Consider the following 9869-nt stretch of genomic DNA (forward strand, 5'->3'; position numbering starts at 1 on the left):
AACCTCATGTCTCTCTGTGGTAAGCACAGCATTTAGAGCAATTAAGTCAATGATTGTAAAACATCAACCACTGCACTTTGCCCAGTGTTTCTGCCGAAACTTGCTTTCTTCCTTTCTCCTTTTATAGTAATGCAGCAGATATTAGTGCAAGACCTGATAAATCAGCCAGGTCTCAGCAACAATACAAGAGTAAGCATATTTTGTATGTGTAAAGTCATGCCGCAAACCCACACGGAGCCATGCAATGTGCATAACGGCACATACAATAGCATTTTCAAATGGTCAAATGAGTCTTTGTTGAGAAATGTTTCCTTCTTGCCCCCTTTGTGTGATTTTTATGAGTGCTTATACTGTCATTGAGAAGACAGAATAAAGCAGAAATGAATGGCTGTGAGTTGTGCAGTCCGAATAAGTTAATGTGCACTGCTTTTTATACCATCCCTAAGCTGTTTGTTAGAAGTCTAATTTAAAATCCCTGCAGTACCTCTGAGAATCTCGTGTTCAAGAAAATCACTGTGAAGGCGTAAGAGGCAGAATTTCAGCAATACACTTTTATAATTACACTACACAGAAGAAATAATGATGCAATTCTACCACTAAAAGGACCCTCTGAACAAAGGTATATAAATAAATGATCATTATGTTACAAGGCAATCTCTAAACCCTAATGAATGTTCTATTGATTGGTAAAAAGGTGTTGATCAAGAAGTAAAGAAAAAGTAACAAAATTAAAGAATTTGTTTTCCAAAACAAAAAAGTTTTAGAAAAGAAAAGCTTTTCACTTTAAAAATAGCATAGCATGATAAATCATTGTAACAGACGGCAGACAATATATACTTCATTTTGGATTAAATGCAAAAATTACTTCATTCACATCCACAATCATTTTTATGTTTTGAAACAAATCTCACCAACTGAAAATATCAGGGTAGAAAGCAAAAGAAAGACGATACTGTCCCAATGCACTAAACAGTGTGTTTATCCATCAAGACTGGACAAATGGATTACTCAAGGATGCTGCAAAGTCCACAAGACAAGCTGCACTTTAAACCCCATTTTTCCTTTCCCAATAAGGATGAATCTTTCTCATCCTCTCTAATCACTCTGTTTCTCCTGCAGCCACTCCACACTGTTTTTATTACAGAGAAAGGTACTGATATATACATTTCTAAATTTATGGCAGATGAAGAGTTTTCATTTTCCATGGAAAGTTTGTGTCCCATAAATATTTAGCACCCTGAAACAAAGGGCTCTGCCAACCTTCATGCAAACAACTTGAAATGAAGCATGGACCCATATGTACACACATGCTCAAATCTGCAAACACATTTGCACTTTAACTGCCTTTTTTGTAACAAGGACACTATACTCTAATGCCTACTAAAAACCTACAATACACTTGGGCGCACTCACACATGCAATGCTTAAATTGTGCTTTTTTCATCATAATGTGTTGGGATCTTTAGAAAACAGCTCACGCTCACACACATGCACACATATTGATAATGCCAACAAACTCCCAGCCCCCGTGGCATCAATGATATCTATAGAGCTGCGATCCCTGATGGACAGTCCTCCTTACATGTAAACTAGAGAAACCAAGTCAAGCTGTCCTCAGTCCTACAAAAAGTAGACCAATAAGAACGTATTGTGCGAGTGCTTCAGAAGTTTTCATAAGCTAAAAGCTTTGATACAACCCTAATTCCAAAAGAATCTAAAGACAAACAGAATTTTATTTAATAGAATATAAAAGAATATCAGATGTTTCAATTGAGAAATTGCTTAATTTTAAGACAAATGTTGGCTACTTTTAAATCCAACAACTTGGACGGCCCCTCTCTCCTTTTGTCAGGGGGCCACAGCATCCATGTTTTCCAGAAATAATTTCAACACAATGGAAAACTAAAACAGAGACCTTTGCACACTGTTTTCTTCATTCTGCCTCAGTGCACCTCTGCACTGTGTTTTTAAAGTACACAACTCAAATTTCAATTTGTCTGACTACAGAACTTTGACTCAATCTGTTTTAAATGAGCTTTGGCCTAGAGAAGATGTTGGCATTTCTGCATCATGGACACACGGCTTCACATTTGTACGACAGAGCTTTAGCCAGCATTAGTGGATGGCATGGGGAACTGTGTTCACAGACAGTGGTTTCTGGAAGTGATCATAAGCCTTTTCAATGATTTCCAGAGATTTCTTCAGATTTTTCTCAGTTTAAACATTTGATATGTTTTCTGTGTTCAATTGTGAAATAAATACAACTTTATGACATTGGTAAATCATTGCATTCTGTTTTTATTTTTGTTTTACACAGCGTCCCAACTTTTTCCGAATTGGATTTGTATAAACACTTTGGTCTGATTGCCTGCTTGTCTTTCTGTGCGTGCATCTGCTTGCGCGGGTGTGTGTAGGTGTCTGACCTTTGAGGATGACCTCCAGTTCATCTCGTAAGATGTCAAAGGTGCTGTATCTAGAGGTGGTTTCAGGGATGATGTTCTTTTTAAGCCACCCTCCACAGGCATACTGGTAGAAGTTGTCACAGGGGTCCACGTTAGCGTCCATGTTCTCAATGAGACGAGACGCTGCATGGACAGAGAGGAAACAAACTCCATGAAATGAAGGAATACAGAAATAATGTATAAAAAATTGTGTATAGTGCTGTATAGTTTTTTCAACAAGTGCAAGTCAGTGAAACCTACCATTGCACTATATTTGGACAAATGTATTGACAGCAAAAAGCTAACAAGCTGCAGGCTACACTAAAAGGACTTATTTGAGTATTACTGATGTGAACACATTTTTGTTTAATAATTAAAACCATTGTTAACTTAGATTTAATAAAAATAAATGCATTCAAAGAATAAATATTAGGCTGAAAACAGAAAATATACAGTAAATGAAATCCCGTAAATGTGTGTGAAGTTAAATAACCAAAAAGTTGAAACTAATTTTATTGGGTTTCCCCAAAAGCAGATCAACCTGCCCTTCTCCCAGTCATAGATGGCACAAATAGATGGATAACAAGCAGAAAAATAGGTCAGAGACTAACACAGATCAAATTTTGTTTCATAAATGACTGTCAGCTGAACTGATATTCTCCTTGAACACACATGTCCATTCTTAATCACTGCAATTTAGGTGGATAATGGCAGATGGCAACTTGAAGTTCCAGTTAACATGGTAGCCAGCATTTCCATTTTTATATGGCTTGAAATAATGTGATATAACACATTGATAAGTGATCTGTGAAAATCTTTCCATGTTTTCAGTTGTTATATAAAGCTAAAGATATGAGCTGTCTGAGGCATTATAAATGGTTGACGGCATCTTTTCACATACGATTCAGCAAGACAGTGAAAAATACTTCAAAACACTGAAATGCTGAAACTTCACAGAGAACATTGACTAAGCAGAACGAAGGTAGGAATTGTTAGGGCTCTTTCTGTAGGTCACTGAATAACCTGTAAAAAGAAAAGAGCATTTGCAATCATGATCTCCCTAAAGCCTGAAATGCTTGCTGTTGCAGTAGCATAATATTCAACAAAAGAAGATACAAAAATACAATTCTCTGGTATAAATGTAACATTTGCAGCAATGCAAAAGGAAAAAAAGCGGTATAATGACAGTGATTGAGTTCAGCTTAGCACCGGTACTCGAAAGATGTATACTTTTTTTAAACTGCAATTAAATTCCACAAGGCAGCTCAGAGATCTCCTGTGACAAGGCTGTCTGTCAAATTTGACTGAACTGGGACACCAGCTCCCCAAAAATGCATCAGAAATGAATCAGCATCTGTTGCTAGAAACGGGAGGTGGAGTTTTAACCAGTTAAACTTGTATTTCATGTATTTTTCTCTCCTATGAGATGTTTTTAACAATGTGAAAAAATAAAGTAATAATGTTTTATGTTAGTATAGATGAAGAGAGAGGCAGGGGTTCTTTTTTTTAAGGATAACAACAGAGTTGTTGGGAGCTACTCTTACAATTTTAGTAAAAATGTCATGTTCACTGACAGGAATCATGATAAAAAAAGAGGAGAGAGAGAAAGATAAGAAAAATTGGTTGTGTGACAACAGCTTTGTGTGATATTCATAAACGTTATACAAGATTGCTTATTGCTGGAGACGTGGTCAAAGAATATTTGCAGTTGAAATAATGAACTCCATAACAAAATCTTAATATGCTGAGAAAAAGAAGTTTCAGCTTTGGACTGTTTTGCTTCATCTATACCCGCTTAACGAATTACCAGTTTCTCAGCTTCTGTTTCCTATGAGAATCTGAAGTGACAATTTCTCCAAGAATGTATCTGAAATCCCTGGGCTTCATGAGGCAAACTCAGTTTTCCTATCTTCTCCGTCTTCCCTTGAGAAGAATCAAAGCCTGCGGAACGAGCCATTAAAGAGAATGCACAAACAAACACTGCTTACCTGACTGTGTGCAGTCCGCTGTGGTGCAGATTTCATCTACAGAAAATGCAAAACAAATCATTACTCAGTGGGATTTTTGCAGCTATCAGTCATGATGTCATATCCTATTCCTCTTACTCCACTTCCATTTTCACTCAGTTCCTTTGTTTATTTGTTCTTCTTCTTGCAAATAACGTGTGTAACTCTCACTATCAGGAATGATTTAGATGGTAAAGTGTTAATGAAATTCAGTCTGACACAAGAAACAAAGTACTGTACGACCTTGAACAGAATGCTTCATGAGTTATGTGGAATTGCACATGATGTGCGCACAGCTATGTGCATGAACGGGCACAAACAAGGTGTTGAACTTTAATCTTCATGACTTGGTAGTTTACACATTTATGAAGCAAAATGCTATAAAAGCCTCAAACTTAATTTGATTCCTCTTTCTGTTAGATGATTGTTTTCTAAACCTGCAAATTTTCACATTCCTTTTATTATTATTTAATCTGTACATCTATAAATAAGCTTCCTATTATCACTGTTAATTTATTCCTACATAGCTTGTGCCACATTCCATTAACCCTGGATCTGCAGTGATATAAGTGAAACTCCTAATATTATGTAAAATGAGCCTTCTGTCATGTGCAAGTGACAGTTTAATAAATCATAAAGAACATAAAAAAGCACGAAAATTCATGTATATGTTTAAAAACTGACAAATGAAACAAACTTATTTGGCTTCCACTGGCAAAGAAAGGTTTTCTCAGTGTCCTTTTATCATAATTTCTCCTGATTTGAAATAAACATCAAAATATATTTACATATATTCTCATCTGAGGTCAGATTTTGTACAATGGGTGTACAAAGGTGCCAAAAAACACAATGGAAACTTTAAAAAAAAGGACCTTTAAGAGTGTTTTCTTCATTCTGTCTCAGTGACTGCACTTCTGCACTGTGTTTTTAAAGTACACAGCTCAAGTGTCATCTATCACCTGAACAAAGTGCTGCTCTTCAGCAGGCTTCTTTGTGCTCACCATTAACCATGAACTCAGTTGAAAGCAATTGTCCTTCCATGTACACAGTTTAAAGGCAATCTTGAAAAGTTTGGAAAAGTTTGGTTAAGATGAGAAAAAAATGCTCGGTAACACTCGGTGACTGTCAAAAGTATTTTTAATTACTTGATGCATTTGTATTGATAAGGATTTTGTTAGGTGCAGAAAACCTTCATCAGCATGAGCCTGACAAAAAACCCCAAAATGTTTGTCCTTTGAGCTACTCAAGGTTTTCGATATTTCTTATTTATCTTTATCAGTCTTCTGTTGTTAGATCACTCACCCGTCTTCTGTGTGGCAAAGAGGATGATGAGGGCAATGATGACAATGAAGAGCAGGGAGACAATAGTAATGAGGCCGATCTCCAGGGAGGTCCATCGGAGCTTCTTAGCCGACTTGGGGGTGTTGGTCTCTGTCATTCTTGGCACTCCTTCTTCAACTGCCGCCTGTATCAACTCACCTACGGAGTTTTGACTGAAATGATTAGTCAGCTGAGAGCAAACTAATCAGCAGCTATTCTAATGAGCAACAAATTCTGATTTAGTAAGCAAAAACTTTAAAATGCATATATGCTGACGTTTGTAGTTTGTGTATACTGGTTGCACAAAATAAGTAACTTAATGTTGGCACATTGGGACATTTTTGCAGTTTTGTGGCAAATGTTGCTTTAATTTATTAGAAATGATTCAATAATTTAATATAAAAATAATAATTCAATCTAAATATAACAAAATGAATGGGTTCAGATAATAGCAGTGAGCCAAAAATATAAGTAGAACTAAAAATCCCAGTCTTTGGGAACCTTAAAGTTTGGGAATTTTTTTTTCTCTGTTTTTTTGGACCATGTACTTTTCTAACATGAAAGGTATTAGTTGAATCTTTTTGTTGCTTTCTTAGGCACATGCAGAAAAAAGAAAGAAAAAGTTAAAAGGAGATAAAAGACACGGCAATGTTAGGAAAACAAATGAGGGGGAAAAAAGAAACCGTAAAAACTTTTTTTTTCTTGGAGTGAAAGGTGAAAATAATGGAAGTTCTTACCCTGGTGACTGTACGCTCCCAACAACAAAAAAAAGGAAAGCAAAAGAAAACAAAAACAAAAACAAAAGAACAAAACGCAAAAACAGAGAAGGAAGCACACACTTCTGAAGAACAGAAAACAAGCAGAAACTTTCCTCTGCTCTTCTCTATGCAGTGTTGTTTTCCTCTCCGGGGCCAAGTGAGAACTTTACAAAGTTCATGAAACAAGTAGTTAAGTCTATCTCTGAAGGCAATTAATCCTTAATCCTTTAACAACGCTGCACAGACATGCACTCATTCAGTGACTGCACACAAACACTCATCCACAGCCATGCTCTCATACACACTACAAGCTATAGTGTCATGAGGTGTCTATGCAGATGGGTGAGTCTTGCCACATGCAGGCTGAGATGAGAGCGCTGCGTGACCAAAGGACAAAGTCTCCTAACTTTCTTTGAACGAACAGACAACTACAGACACACATCATGTCCTGTACTCCCACACACCCCCAATCCACATTTATCAAACGTAACCACAGTCTTGCTGGATGTAAATTCACCTATCAATCCACTTCATGACTAAACAATAACCCGAGGTAAAGTAAACCTCTGAGGTTATGGCTGTTATCTAGCATGATAAGCCACTATTACACACACCAAGCACAGATCCCCACAGGCAGGGTGCTTTCCCAACTCTACACCGAAACCAAAGCATGTAAGACATCACCAAGATTTACTACAGGGAATTGACAACTGGATTTGTTTCTACAACTGTAATAAAGGCAAGGGAAAATATGGAGGGGAAACAAGTGATTGAAAAGATAAAAAAAAGGAGATGAGACAGTACGATGACACAAGTTGATATGTTAGTCGCAACTTCCTGTCAACCCCTCTCAGACTGCAGGAGGGGGCAGAAACTTTGTCTGCGAACACACACATCACTGTGACAGCAGTCCCACAGCTCTAATAAAACCATGTGTGCATGTCAGCATTGTAGAGGTTGTATATTATATTCAGCCACGCTTCTTGACACTTTGCATGCCAAGAAGTCGAATGTCTGCAAAATATATTAAAAGGGAAACTGAACATAAAGACGCAGTGAAGGAATGTGCAAAAAGAGTTGAGAGCAAGAGGAAGAAAAGGTGCAAGAAAAACTGAGCAGGACACTGAGAGGTCCTGAGTGACTCCCTAAAAGTGTATCCAGGCACGTTTAGCGGAGTCCTATAGGAGCACTAATACTGTCCCACTCGTGTTCTATTTGTCATTACGCTTACTGCTGTGTTTCTGGGGCTACAAATATAAAGTAAGGTTATTCTCATTTACTCATTAACATTGGATCTGGTTAGGTTAAGGGGACCTGTTAGCAGTGACAGTGATGCTTTTATTAAAGAGGTTTACTCTGTCAGTGTGTGTGACAGAGAACACCTAATCCATGTTAAATGTTGCTACTCCAGTTACAGGATGCAGTCAATATTTTTTTTTCTAATGCTGTGGCTCTGAGTGTATTTGAAAAGTATGCACTGCTGTGTCTGTATTTTAAGATAATAGTTTATGAAAGGAGCCACAAAAATCAAAACTCATTTTTTTCCCACTCTGTCTGCCTTTCTTGATATATCTAAAACATAAACAGCCCAAATCTTGTGAGACCACACAAACCCCTTCAAAATTAAACCCATCATTCACTGAGACACCTGAAAACACCCATGTGCCCATACGCACACGCACACATACACAATCGACACAACACTATTTGCAAAGTCACTTTTTTTTTTACAACTTACATACATGTGAGCATTTAATATGTCCAGAGTCTAAATGGGTTTGAATACATGGAGGAATGTGGCCTACTTTAACTGAAAATAACACCTTCTCTGAGATATGATTTTTAGCGCGGGGCCTATAGCTGCACACTGAAGACTAAAATCATCTTTGAGTGAAGAGTCCCTGTGCGCAAAAGTGCTGTGATCTAGATGAAATGAAGTCCACCTCTTAAATTGCTGTCCAAATGGTTTTTGCAAAAGCAGTATGAATGCAACAGTAAAAATAACTTTTAAAGGGATATAACACCAAACTTACAGCAACACCACCAGTCCGCACACAGCTGGAATACAGTGCACTAGTATCACAGAGAGGTTAGAGGATACCCAGCTGGAACAGTGTTTTCTTGACGCACCAAATGCATCTAAGTTTTAAACTATGGTGGGGAAAAATATAAGCCTCAGCGCACACACCGTGCTTCGCAACCGAGAAATGCGTGCCAGCTCCTCATCTCCTGTTGCACGTCAGAAACTCCGAGGGGGGTGGCATGATCAACTGGTGCACGCTGCCCCGTGTCACTGAAGCAGCACGGGCGCACAAGCAAAACCGATGCGCGCGCACACACGCGCGCACACTCACACATACGCTCACACACACACACACATAGAGGCGCCGACGCACACAGATGGCACAGCTTTACAAGAGCGCTTGGTTTGCGTGAGCGACTTACCAGATATGTCGGGAAATTTACGGTCGATGATATATATGGGCATCACATCCACTGATCAAACATCCATCAAATCCACGGAGGGAACGCGAACTGCTGATCGATCTATTCCAGACGATCTATTTGCTTCACCCGGGATTTCAACAAGACACAAACCGATCCCGCCTCTCTTCTTCTCCTTCTTCTCCCTCTTCTCTTTCCTCTGGCTGTATATTCTAGGAGTACAAGAACACACAAACGAACACACTCACGCACAGACCCTTCTCTACAACTACCTACTGTACTATACCACATCTACCCAGAGAGGATCGCTGAATTGAAAATGATCCATCAGAGTCTTGCGCAACTGTGTGATCCACACAGGGGAGACCCCATATTTATACAGCCCGTGACATACAGTAAAGCAGTGAAGTAGCCCTCTGAAGTTAGCCGTCCATAGAGTCGTTGCCTCCTCCGCTAGGGCGACGTTTAGAAGTGACCCTGTCAGCTGCACTTGCTACTAGTGGTGCCTAAATAGCCCCAAGGCGCAAATTCAGATGAACAGTGCCATGGACTGATGTGTACCTTATTTCGTATAGCCTACTTATACAGCTTTTAGTAGCTTTTAAGCCTGAGCAATAATGGCAAAATGTACAGCAAATTCTCTGTTTTTAAGCTACACTATGCTTAATGGGTCTAAAATGCATAATTTGAATTAATAAGGACAAGCAGCTTTTAATGGAAATATTGCCTGCATTGATTTACATATGCAAGAAAAAATGATTTGTAATAGTGCAATCGACATGTAGGCAATAGGGACACGTGGATTAGTCTTCCTTTCTTTTCTTTTCGTTTCTTTTTTTTTGTCCCTGGAGGCCTAGACAGTCCTAAAGATGCAAACATAAAACATGTATTCACCACTG

General features: G+C 38.4%; 1 protein-coding gene across 3 annotated transcripts in view; it reads right to left on the minus strand.

Annotated features, from left to right (window-relative positions):
• The window catches only part of LOC309687953 (neprilysin-like), a 33967-nt gene extending 24531 nt beyond the window's left edge, over positions 1–9436 (minus strand). The window contains exons 1-4 of one of the 3 annotated variants that reach the window (XM_082503292.1): positions 8971–9436; positions 5750–5926; positions 4430–4465; positions 2424–2585 (exon numbers count right to left, since the gene is read on the minus strand). In XM_082503292.1, coding sequence (XP_082359418.1) covers positions 2424–2585; positions 4430–4465; positions 5750–5926; positions 8971–9013 — 418 coding nt within the window. In that variant the 5' untranslated portion in view covers positions 9014–9436. Of the gene's footprint in view, positions 1–2423; positions 2586–4429; positions 4466–5749; positions 5927–6504; positions 6871–8558; positions 8769–8970 lie in introns of those variants that run through there. The other 2 variants (XM_082503293.1, XM_082503294.1) reach the window with 2 other exon arrangements.
• Between the last annotated feature and the right edge of the window lie 433 nt (positions 9437–9869).

Source organism: Aulonocara stuartgranti (assembly GCF_965226115.1).
Source record: "Aulonocara stuartgranti genome assembly, chromosome: 14".
Classification (NCBI taxonomy): domain Eukaryota; kingdom Metazoa; phylum Chordata; class Actinopteri; order Cichliformes; family Cichlidae; genus Aulonocara; species Aulonocara stuartgranti.